The 25,948-nt window shown below is 43.9% G+C and overlaps 1 protein-coding gene across 1 annotated transcript; it reads left to right on the top strand.

Annotated features, from left to right (window-relative positions):
* Positions 1-10,129: 10,129 nt before the first annotated feature.
* Positions 10,130-24,795, top strand: etnk2 (ethanolamine kinase 2). Its single transcript, XM_088640365.1, has 8 exons — positions 10,130-11,087; positions 16,465-16,724; positions 17,903-18,043; positions 19,216-19,358; positions 19,718-19,801; positions 20,367-20,527; positions 21,255-21,328; positions 22,212-24,795. Exons 1-8 carry the CDS (start codon positions 10,941-10,943, stop codon positions 22,282-22,284), a joined length of 1,083 nt encoding a protein of 360 aa, XP_088496491.1. The 5' UTR covers positions 10,130-10,940; the 3' UTR covers positions 22,285-24,795.
* The last annotated feature ends 1,153 nt before the right edge of the window (positions 24,796-25,948 follow it).

Raw genomic sequence — 25,948 nt, forward strand, 5'->3', positions numbered from 1 at the left:
GTATAACGTGTTATGTAACCCTGAACGATGAGGCCGATAGATACTTCTGGAACAGTGTATTGGTGTGGGCATGAGAAGAAAATAAGTGTTGGAATAAAATAAAATGTTCATTTCAAAACAATTTTGGATTTAACAAGGAGTGAGGTGGCACTAACTGTTCTCTTCCTCATCCATCAGCTTTCTTGAATTACTTAGGGTCTGATTTCTTCCTGTGACTAAATGACAGATTAAAGGCATTTAATACCTGCCTGGAATAAGACTGCACATGCACATGCAGAAAACACAGCACCTGGGCTTAGAAGACATTGCCTATGTGTCACCCCCGATGATAAAAGCAGAGGCCTGAGATTACTCCCACAGATCCCAGCAATTAATGTCATGTAAAACTTCCTGCCTCGTCCCCCTCCCACTGCCTCCACTACTCAGTCACTGCAAGTGAACGAAAGATGAAGTCTGATAGGGCAAGGGGGAAGCACTGCGGGCTATTCCTCGCTCACTAAGAGGGATGACTCAGGCGAAGAGATCAGAGAGCATTAAGAAAAACCCAAAGAAATTAGTCACCAGCAGATGGGATTGATGTCCTTCATAATAATTAAAGGAGACAAATCCACAATGCTTCATGCCAGGTGATTTCCTTTCCATTCATCTTGACATGCTTGAAAGTGTGGAAGTCGCGATGGTCCCGCGGATGGAGGGGATTTCATTTGTCTGGTGTGCTGTTGGAGACCACTTCCCAGCTTCGGGGTTGTCCTGTGGCTTGGCCGGGTCCCGGGTGCGAGAAAGGGGGAGTCACGAGGAGGACAAGGACTTCCTTGACCAGTCACACCGGACCTCCATGAGCCTCCGAGCCCGTCCCAGTGGGGAATGCCATTGAGGCAGGAATAGGGATACTGAAAACAGAAAAGGGAAAAAGACCCGAGCACATTGACAAGACGATCCACTTGCGTCAGCGGGAGTCACGTGTCATGAACTCTTTTGTTACAAATCGTACTGGTGTGCAACAACGGGTCTTCCAGGAGATGCCCCCCTTATTTGCTTCACTTGTGTCTGCTCGTCACAGTGCCACCCGAGGTTATTTCGTCATGTGGATTGAATGATGTCCAAACTCATTGTGAACTGACAGCCGGGATTAAACACCAGCAGCCTAGGGGGATGTATTGCTGCCCATGAGGTTACTGCGCTCTGGTTAAAAATCCTGTTCCAGCAGCCAGATAGAAGGACAGTGAGGGCAGGCCGCCTGCATTGCGGCAGCAGTTCCCCTCCTGGCTGGCTCTGTGAATGGGGGCCGTTACAGCCCATTCGCAGTGCAACATCTGCCCTCAGTAAAGACGGGCCGATTAGATTATCTCTCGGCAGTGTTGTGCAATCGGTCTTCACACAACACCCTGACAAAGCAAGGCATTGTGCTGCTCTGAAGGGTGCACGTAAACACGCACGCAGCCACACAGACACAGATGGCCCCATGTGCCCTGTAGAAACATATACTTTATGTACGGTACACGCAGACCGAGACACTTGCGAATGGGGAGACACATAATCTCTCACACACTTGTACAGTTAAATATTACTTTTGCAATAACCATGATGGCACTCCAAACGTACTTGCTTGACAACACTGTTAACCTCTCCTATAGAAATGCAAAAGCTTGCTTTTCCATTTTATGAAAGGTATTTGAGATTTTTCCTGTGCATCAAGTGGGTATAAGGTTTAACAAGCTATTTCTTAGTGTCTGCAACGGTCAGTACCTTTAATGTTCAGTATGCTTGAAAATACTGTACGTGTACATCTTTTATATTAAATATAGTAATTGGCATTTTTATGTTCTTTTTTTCTTTGAAAAGTCTTTCGCACTTTACATGGAGTGGGTAGGCATTTTGTGATGCTTTACACCCTGCATTCCATCTTCTCTGTTCTTCATTTTGTTTAGAAATGTTCCTTTTGTAAAATGAACATTTCCAGACTCTGAAATATTTCCTCTTTCAGGATTTAAAGTTAAAACAGCAAAGGCAATTGTTTTGTGTTCCTTTGGTGGGTTTAAAAGAAAAATACCTGTGCACTGTCATGCAATACGGAAACCAGTACTGAATGAGAGATTAAGCAAGTCTAAAAGCTTTTGTATCTCTTTGAATCTGGACAGCATTTGGGGCCGTGCAGCAACGCGGTGCAGTGCCTTTACATGCCCTGTGTCCTTTTGCCTTCTGAAAGCGCATTTAATCAACCTGAAAAGGACTGTTTTAAAATGAAAAGCTTTAGATAAACATGAAGGGGGTGGCGGATGGTGTGATGGTTGGGGGGCAGGAACGCATTTTGTTTTTATGGAGACCAAGTAACAGCCCGGGCAGTCTTGGAAGGCTGTGTGTGGTGTCCGTACCATATGTCTCTGCTGGGCTCTTCATCCCTTGAAGCACAAAGGCCTGGCTAAATTTACTGCACCGAACTGGATGCCTGCAGCTGCTGTGTTTTTCTTCCTACACTAGGTCTTGTGGTGACCTCTCACCTCTAGACAAGAACTGGTCAGTGTCAGCTGCTCAGTGAAGCTATTCCCAAGTCTGAGACTTTGTCCCCCAGCTCTCCGCTCCCCAGCCCCCTTCACTGCTCCGTTCTCCAGGCCAAGGTCCTCGCTCCGCGGTGCAATCTGTACCCTTGCTTATTATTGGAGAACAAAGTCAGCACTCTGTTGCCAGACTGGCATCAAAGAGCCGAAGCACTCAGTTCAAGGCCATAAAACCATCCGGAAATTGTTCATGAGTTGCGGGGCTTTTCTTTGGAGTCTGTGTGTGAGATTCTAAAGTGTGAAGAAGCTCCATTTTAATACTCCTTGCTCAGTTTCTTTCAGTTGCTATATCTGAGATGATGGAGATCTATGTGTCCTCCGCTCATGTGTCGATATACAATAAGTGCACAATCTATTCAAACTACACTATATAATATTCCAATTGTCTGGAGCACTCAGGTTGTAATAGAGCAGAGCCCAGCATGACAGATGCGTGAAGGAGTGCAGTGAGGTTTACTGAAGATCCCATTACAGATGACCAGTGGAAGACAATAAAGCCATGGACATGATCATCGCAGGCTTATTGCCACTGGAGCAAAAAGCATCAGCCTTATAGGACAGCACAACTCCCTTTGACAAAAGAAGACATTATTTTTCTGTTTTCCTCTTCCTCCCTTAGTTACCGTCCATAGTTACCAGAGTCTTTATAATACATGAAAACCCGCAGTTATATTCAATGTACATCAAGCCGGTGCAGTATTTCTGAATGAAGTGCACAGTATTTGAAAGATCAGCAGATATGGGTATTGTTGCATTTTATATCGTTTGTGTGTAACTCAACCTGTGATAGTTTATTTTAAACCACTTGTCTTGTCTTGCATCCTTAAAGACTGAAAAAAGTTTCTAAAAAAGCAGCTGCAAGCTGGTTGTTCGTTTCTGTGTGGGGTGGGTTAGAAGCTCAGTGGGGAAGAGAATGACTGGAGTTCAGTCTTTGCTTAAGGTCTGGTAATGGCAGCAATCTGATCCGGACAAAATGCCCTGGAGGTAGATGGTGCATTAGCTGTGATCATATTTGTGCAACATGACAGCTGAAGGCCGCTATCAGTGGGACTTTCAGGACATTATGACTTCCAATCAGAGGATGCACAGCAGGGCACTACAGCAGCTATATGGTTAGAGAGAGACACTGATCCACACAAGCAGGGCAGTAGGGCGTGGCTGGGAAAACTGAATCACTTCATTTGTAGAATGAAGAGCATTTTTTAAAGGTTCTTTCAATGGCCGCAGTGAAGGAACTTGACAACACAACAAGACTGGCTTCCCCTATACCTGCAAAGTGCCCAGCATGCCTCAGGACAGAAGGGAGACTGAACCAGGCTGCACATATTCCCAGTTGAACCGGCATCTACCAGCCTCAGAACCAGTCTGTTAATTGCTATTGTACCAAGGTTGGGGGAGGGGGCATGTGGGTGCCTGAATGAGTGTGGCTCTCTCTCCAGCTCTGCAGGCATGGACCCCAGAACTCTCTCCTTCCCTCTCCCTCCCCTGTTCCAGAGTGGGCTGTTTGATCTCCACTGCCACAGGTCTGGAGCAGGCCCAGCTATTCACCCTGCTCTGCACATGCCTGTCCACACCCTCTCATCTCCATAAATCTGCCCTGCGCTCCCTGCTCCAGCTTAACCCCTGCCTGTCCCGGGACAATGGGTCTTGATTTACAGGACAAGTGCAGCAGAATGAGCTCTGCTCTGTGGGCTTCTCTCCGGCTGGCAGCTAGCAGCAGCTGCATCTCTCCTTCTTCCTCCACCCCCCCTGACAGTTTACACAGGGTTCTCTCTGCGGAACTGGTCCCCACAGTGATGCCACTCTCACAAATCTATTGATTTCAGTATTTGAGAAAGTTTCATTGTATCTGTATTACAAACGGTAGTAGCTGTAACTGATATAATCTGTGAATAAATCTGAGTGTTCTCTAGCATAGCTTGGAGACCCATGATGGTGAATGACCTGACCAAGAGGCAACGTGTGAATACTGTATGGTAAACACAGACTCTGTGGTGTTCATATGTTTGGTCTTGTCTGTGTGCACCAGCACAAACCATCATGAACCTTCTTAAGTACATGGGACAACACCAGATTTCCAACAGCCGAATAGAAGCTGAATCAATGGAGGGCACGACAGCATTTTTATTTTCACGCAATGCAGTTGGATATCACAAAGAATGGTATTAAAAGATGGACCCAAATCCAGAATAATAATATTAAATAGCCGAGTGTCAGAAATGTCAGAACTTCTGCATAAAATGAAATGATGTTGTGCTGTTTTTCTAAGTGATTTAAGACAGACTTTTTCTTGCAAAAGATTCCCCCTCTTTTTCTTTGTTTGTCTCTGTTTGTCTGACTGCATCTGTCTCAATAATGAGTTTGATGATGTGCACACATTTCCTCACCGTTGGGTTATTAGAGGAATGCCGAGCCTGGAGATCCACCCTGCTTGACAGACAGCGGGTCTTACAACAACATTCCAGCTCCCAGAACAATAGGGAGAGTGCCAGTCTGGAGAGGAAGGATCTGACAGCAAGACTTGTTTTCACAGGCTTTGGCGCATTACATCAGCGGGGTACACATCCACACAAGACAGCTCAGCGTCTTCTCGGGAACGCCAGCCCTTAATGGCCACCTCGCTTCCCTGCGCCTCTTCCTCAATGATAGGACTGGTGGCGACATTGTCAAAACAGTGTTAGCCTGTATTACAGTGGTAGCTGTGTGTGGCTTGCCGCGAGATTCCCCACGGTTTTCCGCAGGAATTCACCAGTAATCCCTGAGCTGTGGCTGTCGGTGCAGGTCTGGGCATCATGGATTGCTGAAGGCAAGACAGCGCTCATTCCTTTGGAGTGAGAGCTACCAGCCACCAGATACCCAATTTGTGATCAGGGCTCATGGCTGTGTAGGGCGTTACATGATGTGTTTGCACAGATTAAAGTAAGTCCAGGTCCGCACACAGGGAGTATTGTATTTGGTTGTTTGGTTAGAAACTGGTTAAATAAACTCCTGCAGGGAAGCGGAAGCCCGCAGCTTGTGTGCACCCCCCCCCCCCACACACACACACACTCACACACGCGGACACGGCATTCTCATGCTTCATGCTCTGTGTGCTGCCTCCCCTCACACACATTGTTTGCACAGTCACAACAGAGCCCTGCTGTTTTAGAGACAGCCCTCTGAAAACAACTAGAAGTGTCCAATGCGCCGACAGCAAAATTCTGTTCCTGTGGTACGAGCATCACATGAACAGCACAGAGTCTGTGTTTACCATCCAGTATTCACATGATGCCTCTTGGTCAGGTCATTCACCATCATGGGTCTCCAAGCTATGCTAGAGAACACTCAGATTTAGTCACAGATTGTATCAGTTACAGCTACTGCTGTTTGTAATATAGAAAGCCGTTTCCATGAGGCCAAACTCCGGCTTTAGTAGGTGCTGCAGTGTTTGTGCCTGCTGTGTTTTATGCTTGGTATTGTGTGTGCACCCTTTCTCATATTTTACATTTTCATGGCCATGGTCAATATTTTTCTGCTTAGTTGTTGCATCTTCTGGTTTCTGATATCTTATAATCCTATCTGGCCCCTGTTCTTCTGTGTTTTATGGCATGTTTTAGCCCTGGGTTGATTTGTTTATCTGTTTTAGAAATAAAAAGAAACCAGTTGCCCCATTGTGAGTGTAGTGTATCGTAGAGAGTGCGGGGTGGGCAGTTCTGTGGGTTTTTATGGTCCCTTTGAAGTAGCAGTTCTTGATGAGCTTAAAGATGCTGTTACATCAGTAACCAGCGAGCTGAAGGGAGGGAAAGAAGAGAGAGATGAGACAAGTTAGAGAATGGACAAAAGAAAAAAACAGCAAAATCCAGAGGAACCAAAAATGAGAAAGTACACAACTAAAGAACTAAAGAAGAGAATAAAAGAAAGGAGATCACAGACAACAGAAAAGAAGTGAGAAAGTGTAAGAGAGAAGGATGGAGGATGAGAAAGATTAGAAAAAGAAAAATGGGCAGAGATGTCAGGGCAGTGGGCACAGGGGGAGCCGGGCTATGACTCATCAGGACCCCAGAGCCAATCACGAACCATCTAAACAAGCACAGCTCTGATGCAGGGTTGAACCCCACTGTTTGCCAGCAGGCACAGCACATTCCAGCCGGGCATTCCCATGGGCATTAGCACTGCATACCCTAGGGGCCCTCAGGGGCACCTGTCTGTTTAGTGAAAGTTGCTCCCCTTGAAGTTGGAGCCAGTGACTGAGCAAACTAATGACCTTTGACCTTGCCTAGAGAAGCAATTTCCTCTCCACAACACTGGGCTTCACTTGAAGCCGAGAGATACTTTGACCTTGTACTTAGAAGTTAGAGACAAGCTTACTGGAGGCTTTCATTTCGAAAAAACAAAAACCCGTCTGCAGTCTAGGTTTCGGTTTTTAAGGTTCGACAGAAAACAGGCATTGACTTTTTTTTCTAAATTAGATTTACATTTGAGAACAGGTTTAAAGGCAGTTCTGATCCGAGGAACTAGTCTATCCTACTTTAAATCTAATTAAAAATTGAAAGAAACCCTGTAGCCATCACACGCCTACCACATGCCAAATAATGTATCATGTAAATACCGTAATTATGTTGAACTATAAACAGAGAACATGCATCCTGCCACAGTTATAATTTTCAGCAGCACAAGCCTAGGGCATGCCTGAGCACAGTCTTTCTCATGAATCTGATGAAGAAAAACACACAATGCAAACTCACAGCTTTTAGCACATCTCCCCTTAAATGGTAAGGACTTTTCCGTAATCCGCCCCACCCCAACATTAATAACTCTTATTTCCGTCTGAAGGGTGTAATTGTCTTTGATCTCCCTGCAGGTATTTATCTATCAGCGGAGCCTGTCGAGTGAAAGGTGATACTTCAGGTCATGACAACGGATCTGCCGGCCGAGTTCAAACACAGTGGTGCATTAGGATCCAAGAGGGTGCAGACATCAGGTATACAGTACAGCGCCGGCAGAGTGCATGATTGTGTCCAGAAATGTAGAAGATGGCTCCACAGGAACACCATCCTCTACATTTAGCTCTTGATTATCCTAGACTGATGTTGTGCAGAAATTACCAGCACTGTTGCAATAGATGCCTCTACCTCTACTAGACCGTACATTCAGAGCTGTCCCTTGGCTTAGGCGAACTAGGCCACTGCCTGGGGCCCCGAGGCCACCAGGGGGCCCCCTCAATGTGCAACACAACAGATTTGTTTTTATCGACTTGCTCACAAATGTGAACAAAAATTCCCTCCAGTGGCGCTTTCTGTTGCTGATGTGCTAATGTATACTGTTAAGGTTTGTTATAAATGATAATATTACTTGCGAAGGTTAGTGTAGTAGTTTATTTCACTGCCAATTTAGTAAATGACTCCCATCTTCGCAGTAAGATGACAATACCAGAAAGCAGTAAATGGTGTGATGATCACTTTCAGATCAATTTTATTAATCATCGAACACGTAGTGAACTTTTACTTGCGGCGCAAACTACGTTGTAATGGTTTAAAATTAAAATCATGCGCAGTAGCTGCAACCGGTAAACGCAAATTGTCCTCTAAAAGGACGTACTGTACTGTACCTATCGGGCACTGAGGAAAGGAAACGCAGAAAAGATGAGCAGGATTAGCGATCTCAAAACAGAGGGACGCCAAATCAAATCACTATTGGAATAATGCGCTTGTATTTCATTCGGTTTTGAGTCTGTCAGATTCATGTAACTAGCGAACGATACACAAGCCACATTTTCTAGCCTGACACGCAGACTGCTTGAGGTGTTTTATTACAAGTTAACAGATTCACGCTTCACGTTATTGCTTTCGATGTTAAAATGTCATCTTTGTAAAATGTCTACTTCTTGTTATTGGTTGTAAGTTATTTATAACGTGTCCTTCAAAGCAGGTTAATAAATGTTTTCTAGTTATATAATTAATTTATTTAATTGTTATAAATTGTCAAATAAGGTTGGGGTGGGGGCTAATAATAGTAGTGTCTGCGTAAATTGTGATCTGGAGCGAATCCACTCCAAGATCTTGCCTTGGTCACCCAAAACACGGGCTGGCCCTGTCTAAAATAGTCAGTGGTCCCGAGAGTTACATGAAAAAGTCTGTTTTAGAATGCGATTCGTCGTATCAGCCGATGACTGGCGATGTCCCTCTCGTGTTTTTAAGAGTCATAACTTTCTTCCAGTTCGTCAAATTCCTTTTCAGGAACAAGTAATAGGTTTATTCCATGCTGAAAAAAAGAAGAAAGAAAACACAACGTTTCGGCCGTGGAGCCTTCTTCAGGTGTCTTCACACACCTGAAGAAGGCTCCACGGCCGAAACGTTGTTTTCTTTCTTCTTTTTTTCAGCATGGAATAAACCCATTGCTTGTTCCTTTGCAGCCTACGCATGTTGACGCAGCTACCCACCTGAACTAAATTCCTCTTCAGACGATGTAAGGGCCGTTTCCTATAATCCGTCACGCTCGTTTTCTTCTAGCACCGAGGAACAGCGGCCACCTGCCGACAGGTCGCGCTTTCCGTAGCGCCTGAAAGTGTACGCGCAGGCTAAAGCGTAGTCATGCAATATATTTTTTTAGAAAAACTACAGCGTGTACACACAATACGTTTATATCAGCTTCCTCGGATCTGGGGATTTGCGAGCCTCTCTATGTAGTGCCTAAGACAGGTCACACAATATAAGCTCTTTACTGACCCCTAGTGGAGACACGTTTATGACATATACAAATATTGTGGTTTGTCCCGTGCCAGTAAAATGACTTGGTCTCGTGTTGCAGTATCTTGTGTTATGTGTGTGCTGTGATGTTACTAGGGGACGTACAGCGAGCTACTATGGTTAATTAAAGGGAGAAACAGTTACACCTGGCAATGCAAGGTACAAAGGAAGACAACAGCGCTCTCATTTAAGGCTTTGATCTATCAGTATGAAGACGAAGATTTTTTAACTACCATGAGCTCGTGTTTAAAACTCTTGATCTTTTGTCAGTTAAAATAGTTGTCCTCAATAGTGGCCAGCAGCCATATCACCCCGCAACTCACAACTGGCAACCCACTGAAGCTAAGCAGGTGTGAGCCTGGTCAGTACCTGGATGGGAAACTCTAAGGTTGCTGCTGGAAGAGGTGTTAGTGGGGCCAGCAGGGGGCGCTCACCCTGCGGTCTCTGTGGGTCCTAATGCCTAGTGACGGGGACACTGTGCCGTCCTTCGGATGAGACGTAAAAGCGAGGTCCTGACTCTCTGTGGTCATTAAAAATCCCAGGGAGTTTCTCGAAAAGAGTAGGGGTGTAGTCCCGGCATCCTGGCCAAATTTCCCGTGCCTCCTGATAATCCCCCTCTATGAATTGGCTACATTACTTTGTTCTCCCCCTCCCACTCCGATGGAGCGACGCGCCGGTTGGAGTATTTCTCGGTCGCAGTTAAAAGGCAACGTCAGCTCAAAGATTTGGTTCAACCGGACCCTGCTGGACCCTGCTGATGCGGGATTCACGCTAGGAGAGATTTTTCGAATGCTTCTGCTTTCTGTTAATTACTCCCTCATAACGTGCATATTACGTTAGTCATCCCCAACATTTGTGGGGATCGCGCATTTCAGTTTGCCAACAATCACAGGTAGTACAGCAAACTGGGAATCACACACTAGCTCGGAAACGCCCGAGAAAATCCGGAGAATCCCGAAGAAACTCCCCTTTCGGATCCGAAGGCGACTGTAACATAAACCCGGGAATTAGTCTTGCCAATCGCACCATATTAGCCTCATTAAAATTGGGGATGGTTTCTTTATTCTCCTGTCAAGCACGAGGTGCGCGTTTTTTTCACATTGCTGTTCTGTTCTTATACGGTTAAGTCAATGTTTACTTCGGTCTTCCTCCCGCCAGTGGGAGACAGCGATTCTTCTGAGACGCGTATTTTCATTTTCGTAGCCGGGCCGCCCTCCTCCTCCTACCCCTCTGCGTCACCGCACCGCCGGGCTTGGATCCGACTGGTCGGGTTTGAATATTCAGAGTGGGCGTCTACCCTTTGCTTGTCGCTGGCTCCTGTCGCCTCCCGTGACCGTGGGCTTGCCGGGCTGCTGTCGAGCCGCACCGAGTCTCCACGATCGGGTGATTGTCGGCGAGGGCGGCGTCAGAATTGCCATTACCGGCTGCTTCTAGAGTGGTACCGCGCAAACACGCACATCGGCACCATCCTCTGTAAAACAGCATCATTTTGGTTGCGCTATCAAGGCGCCGTGTGGGTTATCGCTGCAGAGAGCACCCTTTCCTCTTCTGAATCTCTGCCCCCCCACCAACTAGCGGCAATCCGGCCTCACGGTCTGACTTTGCTTGTCACACGGCTGACACCAAATTTGGCAACAAAAAAGGGTAAAAGGTAGCCAAAATGGAGACGGAGATACACGTGCCGGTCGGCTCGCCGGTGATAAGGAAAGTGCCCATTTGTGTGGACGAGCACGACGTAACAGCTGGCGCACTGAAATTGATACAAGAGCTGCGACCGGCTTGGGACATCGATCGCGTAAGGACGAAGGTGAGTAGGAGGTTCACATCCTAAACACGGTCTCCCTTTAATCCGACAGAGCCTTCTCGGTTTTCTTTCTTTTCCAACACAATATTAATGCCGCTCCAGGAAACCGAGAGCATTCTTTTTTTTATTTAAAAGGTGCCATTTCCCTCCTCTTTTGCCTAAAAACAGCAATGTCACGAACTAAACAACGTCTGTCTTCAGACACCTCGTCATCAACTGCAAGTCAGTTGTTGTCCATATTTAACGGATTACTCGTCATTTCAGTGAAGATAACACCGTTTACAAATAAAATGTAAATGCTACAAGGAAAGGATGCAACGTATTGGAGATCCAAAGCTATTTCTTTTAGCTAAGAGCGTGTTTCACAATCCAGGAGTTGATTTGTATTTTATTTGAATACGGCCCTGATGGCGATAATTCTGTTTTAATTTGTAAATTAAACATATTCATGCATTATCAGGTGCAGTTGCTGGGTTTTGTGTGTTCATTAAATATGCTTTTGCGACAGGCCTTTATCCGTTTCACAGATTACTGTATTGTTAAACAGTGACGGATGCGTGTACTCAGTCGCCAGACCAAGTTTAGTGTCGCACCTGCAAACTAGCCACAGCCCGGGGCCGAGCACTGAGCAGCCACAACTGAAAGTGACAGCCGCTCTTAAAGGGCCAGACCCCTCTTCTCCCAATCTGGAGTCCGCCTAGCCTCGCCACAACAATCAAAGCCACGTTGTGGTTATTCACGGTAGATATTCAACTCTTTTAATCGTTTCCAGGCGTACCGTGCTGACTGGTGTCTTTCAAAGAGCGAATTGTTTCCTTTAAAATCGCGTTAAACGTCTGGAGTTCCCCTATGTTTTTAACTGTTAAAACAACGGTTTCTTGCTGTGGTCCTGGGACGTTTCTTTCTTTACATATTTAATTTATTTAGCAATTTAGCTGAAACGATCAGGACAGTTTTTGTTTAACGTTTCTGTAAAGTATAGTAGTTACTCGGTTTTACTCCAACGTTTCAGTGCATTTCTGTAGACGTTAGGGAGTAGAACAATCTTGCTGCTGAAACTAATTTCTAATTATTTCGATTTTTCACACAAATTAACACTTAGTTACACATATTATGAACACGCGTATTAAAAACGAAATATGTTTTCTTTGAATGTCTTCGGCCTACTTAAAAATATTAACAAAACAATGCAACTAAACAAAAACACGCACACAGTTCGCAATACGAGGTCAACTCTAAAATCTCCGTAAGAAATCCACCTGACCATATGAATGAAATGGTGGTCTGTGATCTTTGGATTGCAGTGATGGTGTGCTGGTTGCCTTGGTGACTGAGAGCTCCAGTCATGACTCACTGTGGACGGTGCGCTGTATCTTACCGACAGAATGACTTTGACCATCCATAGTACTGGAGCCTCATTGCGCTCTAATGACACAAGTCTGGAGAGGCCGACTAAACTGTTGCCCCCTGGGAAATTTATTTGACTAGTCGTGTAGACCACGTCGTTTTATAGTTGGGGTGACTCAGTGTAAGCCTTATGTTGTAAGAGACTCAGAAAGCTTGGCCGGGATATTGTGATTAAAAACCCTGAAGAACAAAGTCCATTACAAGCACAAACTGAGACAGTAGGACAGTACTCGTATGATTTTAATGAAGTAAAAACTCGTTGGTCTTGCAGTATATCGTTTTGGGCATCTTGTTCATTGACTATCAGTCTTTGTGTTTACTCTCTGTTTTCAAACTCAGAGTATAGTAGGCTGGTAGACTCAATTTTCTTCTTTTATCCGAATTGTTATCCTTTGTGCTGCATCTCTCTTTTCCAGCTTCACTGGTTGACTAGATTACAGTTGGGGATCTCACTGTTAATGGTCACTTTCCTATGTGCTGATCTTTTCAATGGTGTTCTTTGCTGCGATACCTCATCTTTATCATTATTTATTTGACTGAAACGTATGACCTTAACCAAAGTGTCTCATGAAGCTACAGTGTCATGATATACAAGGTGAGTCCTGCCGCCTTGTACAGTATCTTTTGGGTCTTGGGTTTGATTCTGGACTGCGGCACCCTTTGTGTGGAGTTTGCATGCTCTCTTTGTGTTCCCTGTGGGCTTGGCCAGGTGATCTGGTTTCCTGCCACTTCCTGAAGTCGTGATGGCTGGGTTAATGTGTGTCTCAGCTGTTGCTTTGTGCTTGTGTGGGCTGTGCTGGATAGATAGCCCAGAACAGGGTGTATTCCCTACTCTGTGGCCTCTCCTTCTGGGATAGCCTCTGGGTTGCCGAGATTCTTATCGGGTATTAAACTGTTTTCTGTTAATGGCTGAATGATAGAAAAGAAACATTATATGTTCACAGGTAACTGATTACCAGAAAGTTGTGGAGTGCAGAGGACCAGAGAGACATAACAAACTGCAGGATGCAGCAGAAATTATAATGCAATTAGTTACTGATCTGCAGGCACTTATGTAAGTTATTACCTTTGGAACATCTGTTTCCTGGAGTATTAAGACACACTGAACTGGAGCATGGCTGGTCATTAAAATTCAACCATTCTCGGCAAGGCAGAGGAATCGGGGACACCGTTTATATAGAAAGGGTTTAATTCTGGATTTTCACATACATCTACTACTGTATGTACCATAGGGCAGCAGTGAGGAGCAATGGTCAGGGTTCTGGACTCATAACTGAGAGGCTGTGGGGTCATATCCCAGGTGAGACACTCCTGTTGTACCCGTAAGCAAGGTGCTTTGCATTAATTGCTCTAGTGTATTTTCCAGCTCTATGAATTCGTGCAAATGTAAGTCACTTAGGATAAAGGCACCCGATTATATAAATGAGTAAATCGGTAATAAGTTTACATATAAATCTGTACACATATGCTGTTTGTTCATTAATTTGGCTGTCCTTTGCCATCAAGCATCTAGAAGATTAATTATCTGGCTGAAAAAGCGGGTTTTGTCTCTGGGGACATCTGAACCTAATCTGAGCAGTCTCAGTTTACTTCCTCATTCTGACACCTTTGGACCTGGGATCTTTCCCAGATATTGTTTCTCCATCTAGTTTGGTCATGAGGCATGATCTCAGAGGAGCTGATAATAGTGTTGTTTTTCTTCTATCTTGTCTTAGAAATGGTTCTTTTCTCCTCTGGTGTGGTTGACTTGGTAGACTGGGAGAAGAAGAGAACTGTCTTTTGTAAGCCTGGGCCCTGACATCTGGTCAGTGTCTGCTGCATGTTGTACTGTACTCGTTTCAGCCCCTTGCAGTAAGGTAGGAATGCTGTCTGCATTGTAGACTCCCAGTGTTGTTTCAGGTTTAATGTTGAAATCTTCAATCACCAACTTGTTCTGATGGCCAAATGCTGCACTTGCTGTTTTTAGGTCATGCTGGATTTGTCTCAGTATGAGGGTCTTCTGTGAAGGGTAACTCCCCTGTTATTGGAAGTGCTTTACACTCTCCAAGCACTTATTGTGACTCTGATTTGATGGTGCTGTGTCATGTGCACCTGGGGTTTCTGGTGGAGGATGTTTGGCTTCTGAATGTTCAGTTTAGGTTCCATCTTACCGTATGACTCAGTTAAAATGCGGACAGCCATTCCTGTCAAGGTGTATACTGTGCCATTGTCAGGAGGTTTTGCTGATGATCAGTAGCAGAGTTCAATGACTGAAGTTAGGTTTGGACCAGATTTTTTTTTTGGACAATAAGAAAATATATTGTCTGTTCAGTAAGTTAGCTACATTCCAAGAGGGAGTTGGTAGGTGGCTACATATTACTTCAATAGTGTTGTCTAGTGAAAAGACGTCTGTAGATAGCTAAAAAACACAATTCATTTGAAATACATACTGTCAGTGTTACTGGACTTATAGCTGTCTGTACAGCCACTGTAATGTTTGTGCTTCTGGTAGGACAGTATGTCCATATAAAGAATGTCAGGAATGTTACTGTAGGCGCAGCTCAGAGTATGTTGTGCGTGGCAGTTAGATCAATAGAGTAACAGTGGTGGGGAAATGAAGAATACTAATTCAAGTGTTAAAGCCTAGTCATATTGTTACTGTTTTTTAAAGCCTCTGCAGTAAATATATTTTAAAAACCTGTCAGAGCTGTAACATGCATATTTAGGAGTAAAATACAAAGATGCTTTCAGATCTAGCCTATGGCTGCTTTGTAATAGACAGGGAGAAGATGGAGAGGGACATAAGAAGGGCTCCTCTGGTCTGTAGCCAGAGTTTGGGCCTAGACCACCTGATTGGGAAACCTGTTCCACAAACTCACAGCTCTGTGTAAAAAGTCATTTGCTATGTATTTATATTCTAGTGCATTATAGAGCTTAAGCGTAACTTCCTTTGATTTAATTTCCACACTTTTTGCTATATATCTGAGCATACTGGTTCTTTTTTTTATTGCTTCCAAACATTGTATTAGTGAGGACATAGAAAAGTCAACATCCAGATCCCTTTCCTGCAGCTCAGAGTCACCCACATGATAGCGTGAGTCCTACTTCCTGTGTGGATTACTTTGCACATATAAATGCGAACTTTAATTTGTCACATGACTGCCCGCTCCATGATTTTCTTGATGTCATTTTGCCATTCCCTAATACGGGGGGGTGGTCAATACAGACACACCATTTTTATATCATTTGCAAATGTCATTAATTTTGTAAATATACCAGGATCTAATAATAAATATAGATCAGGAAGAGCAATGGACCTAAAGCAGACACTTGCTGTACTCTGCTGCTTACTTGCCCACAGTTAGAGTTCATGCATCATGCCCCTGGAGATGTTTCCTGTTCCTAATCAGGTCTCTATCAATGTGTATACATTACTGTAGATTCCTATGGCTTTTAACTTGAGAATTTGCTTCTGTTAATCTAAATTGGTTTAGTGTTGTAAGCTTTCCTAGTTGTTTGTTTGAAGAATTCTCCTAAGTTAATCAAGGCCTGCCCTTTCAACCACCGTGTTCTAGTTTAGCTCCATCATTTCCATAATATTTCCAGTGACAGACGTTAAACTGATTGTTCTGCAGTTCCTTTCTTTTTATAAATTCATATAAATTCTCCCTTTAATTAACTGGTAAAATGTGCTTCCTAGTGTCTATGCACAACTTTCCTTGTTTATTTAAGATATTGAAACTCTTTTTCCTGAATGTCAGAGAATCTGCTCTGCCTGTGTTGTTGGTGGTGTTGGTTTACAGTAGTGTTGGTTTACACAGCCCGATTACTGAAACTGATTAAGTAGAGTGGTATTCAGCCGGGCTTTTCATGAGAAGGTTCTCTGTGCTTTTTTGGACCTAAGAAATTGATCCCGGATAAGTAGGAGTGAGTCTATAAGTGCCCTTCCTGCTTGACTCCACCCCTCTCCCTCTGTGTCCGCCCCCTCCTCCAGCTCTTCACTGATGGCATCACCAACAAGCTTGTTGGCTGCTATGTGGAGGAGTGCCCCGAAGACGTGGTGCTGGTCCGGGTGTACGGCAACAAGACGGAGCTTCTGGTGGACCGGGACAATGAGCTGAAGAGCTTCCAGGTGCTGCACGCAAATGGCTGCGCCCCCCACCTGTACTGCACCTTCCAGAACGGGCTGTGTTATGAGTTCATGCAGGGAGACGCGCTGGGGCCCCAGGATGTCCGGGACCCCAAGCTTTTCAGGTACTCCTCTACAAGACGAGCCGGTGGTCCCTACAGGTCGACGGGGAGCTGGGGTGCCTCTGGGTGAAGACACTCGGCATATTGCCGTGGATTGTAAATGTAACCTCGAATGATTTTCCGGAAGTGACTATACTGGATTGAAAATACTCCTCCTGTATAGCAATAGAAAAATTATATTTTCTGTAGAAACTCATAGGGAGAATTTTGAGATTTTTTGTCCCTTAATGGACACTGAAAGAGGAAATGTTCAGTGCATTGTTAGCTTCACACAGGGAATCCACCTTAGGGGCATTCTGGAAAAAACAGGAAAGAGCAAGGTTATTTTTTATATGAGGGGGCTTCCTGTCTTAGGACTTTACCTCCCATGTTATAAGAAATAAATACTATTGACATCACCTGTTGTTTAAAAACAGATGCAAGGGGCCATCACAGATGAGGGCAGCATTCCGGAAATGTGACATATCTGGAGACTTTGTCCTGACTAGTAGAAGCAAATTGCTACCAAAGAAGTTTGGCTAAAGACCAGCTGTCCTTTAACTGAGTTCCAGATTTCCAGATTCTTGAAGTTATTAATTTTGCCTGGTTAAATTTGGGTCAGGAGGTCCCCCTAAGAAAATCGGGTCTGCAGACAGGCTGCCCAGCTTTTTTCTCAGAACAGCCTGGCATTCTTACAGCAGGAAAATGCCTGCCAGCTTAATATTATGATGTCTTGTCAAATGACTATATATGTAATTCGATTACGCTTTAAATGTAGGTCATCTTCTATATTTTAAGGTGCAGGTACAGATGCACCACGTCACTTCTGCAACTTCCTTAGCTCACAGTGTCATCACCCACCTCTGAAATGTGGACAGTGTAAACTCTGCCACAGCAGGTGTCAGGTCTTCTGGGTCATCTCGTGTGGCAGAGTTAGCCACTGTTTAGGGAATGGAGCTGTGTGTGCCTGAATCCCAGCAGGAGCAGGGAGACCCACACTTATCACGCAGGCTTAGGGCACAATTAGTGGTAAGATAAGACAAAGGATGAACCCTTTAAGATCTCACCAAGTGTAAAAGTAGAGATGAATTAATTGTATTTAATGATTTCATTGACCAGGGCAATGATTCTCAACCTAGTTTGTGTGTGTGTTTAGAATGATGCATTAAGTGCTTCTCCATCTGGCTCTTTCTGTGCTGCAGGCTGATAGCTCGGGAGATGGCCCGAATTCATGCCATCCATGCCCATAATGGCTGTATACCCAAGCCCAACCTCTGGATCAAGCTCCGCAAATATTTCTCCCTTGTGGCCACTGAGTTCACCGACCAGGCCTCTAACACCAGGTAACATTGCAGAATCAGGCTGGACTACAGCCAGTCTAAATACACAGAACCAATGTCTTTCTATGCTTCCATTCATAGAATTTTAATACACAGCTGCGTGGAAGATGTTGGCTAACTGTCGCTTAATTGTAGAGTCCAGCAACCACAGTACCTGCATTTGAAATCAAAACGTGTTTCTTTTGCCTGAAAAGTGAAAAGGAAAAAAGAAATAAACAAATAGAATAGAAATTCCTTGTGAGGTACGCTCTGCTTTTCTGCACAAGTTCCCTTACATAAACTGGTGTGTTTGCAAGGAAATTGGTTTCGCAGACATGTGCAGAGAATGAGAGCATATTAGTCTGTGGCTGTATTATGTATTGCGGCTCCTGCCTATTGGAAGGAGTTGTGCTCATGGGTCTGGCTGTTAGAGGGATTACTGCTCTTTAAGCCCATTAGGATAGGGAAGGCGACAGGACTGATTGGCTCAGCCAGGCCACCTTGCGTTTGGAATGACCCCTGTCTTGTTGCGGTATTTCTTAGTCAGGCCACACGGTAACCTTCTGGAATGCTCTCAATGACGAAAGCTCATAACCTGCTTGTCTGTGACCTTTCCTATCCTGAGCTCCTGGGTGCTAATTTCCACCAACTCAGGCTTTGAGAAGGGGCAGAATGAATATTTCTGCTGCATGTGTTTGACATCAGTAAGTATATACTGTACATATCCGTTAAGGTCTCTTCCGTTCTTAAAATGTCAAACATTCCTTTTGAGCTAACATGCATTCAGGCCGACCAGAAAACACAACAGTTGCAAGTACAGCAATGTCCGGTAGCCTGGCCTTGTGCAACGTGCAGGGCCTTACGCAGAGGCTTGTTCAGAAATGTTTGCTGGAAAATGCATGTTGTAAAACTCATTAATTCTGTTATGTTTGAATATTTTGATTTTGAATTGGATTTGTGTTTACACCCAACCAGATAAATACTTTTTATATTTATATGTACAAAAAATACATTCATATATGCTATATATTGATATGTGTCGCTAACTCCTTTTCGTTTCCGGAAAGAAATGGTGTTGTGCTCTAGATAAATTAGCCCTTTCACAAGCCTCCAAAACAGCTGAAAATGTGAAACTCTGAGAATTCAGGTTATTTTTATTTGGGGCCTGATGTTTTATTTTTTTACTGTTTCTGAAGAATCCAACAGGAAGTGCCTAGTCAGGAAGTCCTGGAGCAGGAAATGACCTGGATGAAGGACCATTTGTCGCAGCTGGGCTCTCCCATAGTGCTTTGCCACAACGACTTGCTGTGTAAAAACATTATCCACAATGTGAAAGAAGGTACATACTCTACTCTGTTTGTGAACTTACCTTTAAAAACATGTTCATACTTTCAAATAACGGCTGTAAATCCATATGCGTTCTGACTGAGCAGAATGGGTTTCAGGCACATGATTTATAAAGACATTTGTTGTAACAAATTATGTTGGAGAGAGAATTTTTGATGATCACTAACCATTTCAGTACTATCAGTAATGATTGAATTGTGCATTGTTTTCAACTGTGACCAAAAATGGGATTCATTATTTTTGTTGCTAGGTGTGATTAAATATTTTTTTTTGTGTAGAGTCAGACATTAAGGTGGAAAAGTGCCATTAAGCATTTCTTAAACTGCTAAGTATTCTCTCTTGTTCTTGCAGGGCATGTCAGATTTATAGATTATGAGTATGCCAGCTACAATTACCAGGCCTTTGACATTGGGAACCATTTCAATGAGTTTGCAGGTAAGTGGGTATGAGGTTGCTAGGCAAAGGCTAACTGAGGGAGCAACAGGGGAAGGAGGCAGGTGTGCATTCTGGGAAGAGTGCCCAGGGACAGCCAGGGATAGTGGCAGAATCTGTCCTGTCTGTCAGGCGAGACTGAGCTCCATTTCTCAAGGGCCTCTAGTCTGACACAATAGCAACAAGGAGTTGAAAGGCCTCTACTAAATGTAGATTGTAATTTCTGAGGCATGATCGTGTTTGTTTAAAAGTTGTAACTGTTTTTTTCTCTCTCTCTTCTACCTTTTGCATATCTTGTGTTGCCTGTCCGTTTGCTGTTTTGTGGGTTTGTGGGTTGTGTTTGTATGTGATGGGTTGACGTGTTGTTATGTCATGCTTTCTTTGGTGTTTTGCTTGTGTGTGGGTGCTCCTTGTCTAACCGATGCTTGTGTAACTGATGGTCTGTGTTTGTGCTGTTTGTGTGTGTTTTTGCCTATATTGTTTTTGTTGTGTGCTTGTGTGTAACTGATGACTTATGTGTGTGTGTGCTGTTTCTGTGTGGGTGTCTGATGGCTGCTGTGTGTGTCAGGAGTGAGCGAGGTGGATTACTCGCTGTATCCCAGCAGGGAGCTCCAGCTGCAGTGGCTCCACTCCTACCTGCAGGCCTACAAGCTCTTCACCAAGAAGGGGGAGGAGGTGAGCAGCCGGGAGATAGAGACGCTCTACGTGCAAGTAAATAAGTTTGCTCTGGTGAGTGCATTCAGGCAAGAATTTAATATTTCTTTTGTTTTTTATCATTCCAATCCATCGTGGCCCAAAATGATATCAGAGACTGTCCTCGCCTCTTTTAACATAGCCTGCGATGCACATGATTCACTCACCCTAGTCAACATCAGAAAGGCTACAAATGAGGTGGAGGTTGTCCTGCACTGTGCTTTGCTAACAGCAGATGGATTTAAAGCTGTCATGCAGGATCCAGGGGAGCTGGCTTCAAAAACATTGCTTTATCTGGGCATTTGTTTTTTTTTTATGCCTACCATTCTTTCCACCATTTGGTAGTTAGAAGTTAATTGATCCCAGGATCTCATCCAGCCATTTCTTGAAAGAAGCCAGGGTAGTGGCTTCCACACTGTGGCTGGGTAGCTTTGAAATAATAGATTTAGAATTTGATTGTTGAAATTTGTTCCCAACAGGTTGTATTCTTTGTATATTTGCATGCATTATTTTTCATATTGGAGAGACATTATTGCATGAAACGTTGACAGCTGAAACCAGATGTTTCACGTGGGCCAGTTGCTTTAAATCTTTTAAATCACATATCAGTCACTTGAGGCAGTGAACTTGTTTTCATGATTGAGGCTGCATATATTTGCTGAATGAGATACAGAGAAAGGCAGGTGCCTGCTGTCCTGTTGTCTATAAAACCAAGGTCCTGTGTAAGACATTAATACTGTATCTGTGTCATTTCTCTTGGCAGGCATCTCATTTCTTTTGGGGGTTCTGGGCTCTGATCCAGGCCAAGTATTCCACCATTGACTTTGACTTCCTTGGGTAAGAGAACTTCCCAGAATCAGGATTTATTCAAAACTGAAATGCTAATGCAAGTCTAGAAATAGAATTCCCATTGCATAGGTGTTTGAGTCGGTTCAGGATTTCTGCACTACTAGACTGATTCTAGTCTGATGGCTGGTGTGTGTTTGCTGTGTGTGTTGAAGGGAAGCTGTCACCACGTGGTGGGTATCTCATATGTGGTACAATATGTTAGAGATATTTGCATAGATACTTGTATGCTATAAATGCTCACTAGTCCAATAACTGGTGTTGTAGGGTTTGTTAGCTGGAGGTCTGAGCTCTGTGCCTTCTTGAGCTATTTACTTTCAGTTGAAACACCCAGTGTGTGGTGGTGGTGCACTTCACTGCACCGCCTGAGTTAACCTCACACTTATAATGGCAGCTGTGATGTCTGGAAAGAGGAGTGGCTTGTGGTAGGCATGGTCAGGGGGGCCTCCCTGCACATCCTCTTTCTCCCCGTGTGCGGTGGCAGGGTCTGTAGCTGCAGGCCGAGGCATTAAAGACGCACATGAATGACATTGGCCATTCCAAATGTGGTAGGTATAGCAGAAATGATTGGTGATTTGATTTGATTTAAAACAAAAACTAATGGGGGAAAAAAAACAAAATTCTTCGAATTTATGCGTGTAATTGCTCCTAGAAAAAAAATCAGTAGTCCAAAATTTTAACCCAAATGAGCAAGTTCATGTGAATTCCCATAAAATAGTCAACATGTTGTTGCGAGAGAAATGAGAACCAGGGTAGTCAGTCTGCAGTGATTTTGAAATAGGAGATTTTCCTGACCCTCACATTCTGTTACCCCTTTCTCTGATGGAGCTTAAGGTGGACTTTCTCTCTTTCTCCCCCTGTCTTTGCCTCCCAGCTATGCGGTGCTGCGGTTCACTCAGTACTTCAAGATGAAGCCGGAAGTGATGTCGCTGGGGATTGTGGAGTGATGGGGGTGCAGAACACGCAAGAAGTCTTCACTCACTCTCTCTCCGTCTCTCTCTTCATCGAGACTGAAACTGCAAAACTGAGGCTCCTCTCTATAGGAGAAGAAAGGGCTGGGGGTGGGGGTGGGAATTTGGGGGTAGGATGGCAGATTTACTGTAGAGGATGGAGTTAGGAGAGTGTGCGAAGGGGGGGTATGTGCGATGAGAGGTGGGATCAACTCATTTCCTTTTGGATTTGCGATTCCCTTTGAGAAATATGCCCCCCTGTTTCCCTGCGTGGCACTTTGTTAATAAGGCTAATATGTATTTTGTTCTGCTTTCAAAGAGTAGTGTCATTTAGGGTTTATGAGCCCTTTCCCATTGAAAATGGGCTTTGTTGATGGTTGTGACAAAACGCAATTCACAGAATGGAACAGGAAGAAACATCTGTCTCTGTTGGCTTGGCCTTGCATGCCTTGCAGGGCCTGATGCAGATGATCCTGCTGAAGGCTGTTATGCTATATATACTGCGGACATGGAACAATTTGGGGTGAATGTGGGATTCAGGGTTGGAACGTTTTATTTTTTGGAATGCTTGTACATTGGCAGGGTTTTGCATTTTTGTTTTTGTGTGTAAAATGGGTATCCAGCAAGTTACAGTTCAGAATGGATCCTTATTTGTATCCTCAGAAAATCTAAAAGAAACGAGTTGTTGGCAGACATTCTGAGGCTTGTCTTCTTCAGCGCCCTGCCCTGTTTTGGGGTGTTTTGTAGGTTGACGTGATGGAGTATCTAAGCTGAATGATGAGCCTCTAGAATCTGGCTCTGCTCCCTGCCCCCTACTTGAGCTGTCTCTGCATTACCAGTGGGGGCCAGAATCTAGGCAGCTGCTTACTGTAAACGTGACAGAGAGCTGGTACTTTTTGCACTTAAAGCTGTGACACATTCTTTACTGACCTCTGTCTCAAGTCATTCTCATGGTCCAGTCTTTGTCACTGGAAACTTTGGGACGAAATCGATCTTGATTCTGAAACTGTAATAGCAGCAGAAATAATTGTGGCCAGTGTAGTAGTGGTGGTTTTCTAGAGCTCACTCAGTAATGCTTCTTGGTAGATGGCTGCATTCGGTATCTCTTCTGCTTTTGTGTTATTGTCTTTGACCTCACTGACAGGTGGTGGGGCTGAACTGTCATTGTGCACTTGGCACTACCAGCACAGGAACTGGAGCAGCAACAGGAGATGATGCGAGCCAAGTTTCCTGTTGCTGTCTCCTTGGCAAATGCTGTACTAATGGGGGAATAGAGGTGAGGGAGGGGCGTTGGATAGATAACTGCGCTAGAGACCTTTAAGGTATGTGGTCTGCATAGCCTGTGGTTGTTGTAAGGAGAGAGGTGGCAGCCATGTGCACTATACTGCGCAATGCTAGCTGGAAAATTAGAGTATGCTCTGAATGATTTGGAAAGCTTTGTAGAAAGTCTTTAACCTTGAGGTCCTGTGTGAGTGTGTTGTCATTAATCGGCATGGGCAGTGGTTGGCTTACTGAGGTGTGTAAGTTAATGGCTGCATTCCAGTCTCCCCCTCCCCCGACCATCCATGCGTGAAATTTTTGGTAAAGGTTAAAAAGAAGGTTCTCTGCAGAAGTAGGTTTCAAATTAAAATCTGGCATGGATGGTACAAGTACAGTAGCAAGCGACTGATGAAAAGATGTTGCCTATCCTGTAGAAGAAATACATTTGTCTTTTGCTTTCTTAGAAAAGCTTATCCCAGAGTGGCTTGGAAGATCTGGCCTTTGGAGTTAACGGGGAAGTGTTTTGTCCCACACTTTCCTTTAGTTGCAGCTGACTGATGAAAGGACTGAATCAACAGCCAGGACCAGATGATTTTTCTTTACATGATTTATCACTTGGCCATGCTTCTGTACTCTTCTGGGGAACAAGCAGTGTGGAACAATACACGACAAGGCGGAAAGTGGATAGTTCTGTTTTGTTTTCTGTGGATCAGATTCAGATAAATAGGCACTTGAAATGCCCCACATACATTTTTCCCTCTTTGATGAGCATAGTGGAGACTTCACAGGCCACACATCATAATTCACTATACAGATTGCCTGTAAACCTGTCAACCCTAGACTTGGAGAACCAAAACCCAGCAGGTTTTTTAGGTCATCCTTGCATTGTTAACATAAACATTTTGAAACAGTTTTGTTTCTTGGACAAACAAACATGTTATTTGTCCAATTAAGTAGTTTAGTCATCAGCGATGAGTATTGAAAATACCCTACTTTAAAGGTACTATTTCCAAACTCTTCAGCACACAGAACTTTACACAGCCTCTCCCTAACAAATCTGCTCTTATTTCTGACTAAACAGCTTCTTACTAATTGATCAATTAATAATGAACTGACGCTGGTGGGCGTGACACTGTACATGATGCCCACAGTGAGCGTTTTGTCCTTCTGCAGAGGCCCAGTTGGTTACATTCCAGGCAGCACATCTGAATGAGGGTAGGTCTGAAACTCAGAAATGGGTACCAAGTTGATCCCAATTACAAATCCCATTGAATCTTTTCAGACCTGAAAGCAAACATGAAAATGTGTTCCAAATAGAAGACTAAAATCAATGAGCCTGTGCTGAAGAACTTGACTGGGGCAAAATCCAGAATACATAGTGTTCGTCCAGGACCAGGGTTCAGAACCACTGTCTGTAGATCATTAGTAGCCATCTTTACAGCAGCCCTGGTTATCACGAGCAGCAAGGGTTGGTTAATGTTGAGGAGCCACAAGTCAAAACACCTGTTCCTCTGACGTGTTTCCTTAGCACTCATGCCTATTCTCCAGTAGGATCATTAGATGATCTCCACATTCCTGGGCATTTTGTACAGCGATAAAACCATAGCACCCTGCAGAGGACAAGGCAGTTCTCCGCTCCTTGGCTTGTAATTTCAGTGGCAGAGTTTCATTGGATACTCTACTGTATTGTTTTAGATGGACTGCTTTGTGTTTGAGGCCAAGATGATGAGCTGTGCTCAACCCTATCTTCTCAGTGCAGAGCACATCATGTACCATTTGGTACTGGAATGTCACCAACACAGAGTCACAGAGGAATGTGAATCTCCAAATAGATTTCATACTGAATGCCTTGAAAAAAAAATGTATTTTGCAGATGAATATCTACTATTCTTATACATACATTAAATATTTTTTCAAGCTACAAGAAAACTGGAGTTCAGTAGAAACAGCTGCCACTGCTTAAATGGATTAAAAACAAATGCTGTATTTTCGTGTGCTTTACCTACATTGAGATTTGTGTTAAGTCCTGAACTTTGTACCCTGAAGAATGTTTGCATTGGTGCTTGTGTAATTCACAGATCTGCATATGTTATTTATTTGTTTTTTGCCAACATTCATACTATATTTGATACTTGCAGTGTACAAATTCTCCTTTTCTCAGAGCTTATTTAGTTCCCCCAATCCTGTGTAAAGTTTCCAAACAAAGTACTGTAATAATCATAATTAAAAGAATGTTGTGTATAGAAGACTATGGTCAGGTTTCATTGTTGTATAAGTAATGAGCATTCATATTATACAAGTTAAAATAATAAATTATAGTAATGTAATTTTATTTTACTATAATATATTATTTATATTTAAAATGTATTATAATAATTTTTAGATTGCTTTTGACTGATTT

This window comes from Lepisosteus platostomus, chromosome 7 (genome assembly GCF_059453375.1).
Source record: "Lepisosteus platostomus isolate fLepPlt1 chromosome 7, fLepPlt1.hap1, whole genome shotgun sequence".
NCBI lineage: Eukaryota > Metazoa > Chordata > Actinopteri > Semionotiformes > Lepisosteidae > Lepisosteus > Lepisosteus platostomus.

Excerpts from the sequence above, each read along its gene's own strand:
- etnk2 (XM_088640365.1), top strand. The coding sequence starts at position 10,941 with ATGGAGACGGAGATACACGTGCCGGTCGGCTCGCCGGTGATAAGGAAA. Across the intron at positions 16,725-17,902 it reads CGGGACCCCAAGCTTTTCAG|GCTGATAGCTCGGGAGATGG; the intron begins GTACTCCTCTAC and ends TCTGTGCTGCAG. Across the intron at positions 19,359-19,717 it reads TATCCACAATGTGAAAGAAG|GGCATGTCAGATTTATAGAT; the intron begins GTACATACTCTA and ends TTGTTCTTGCAG.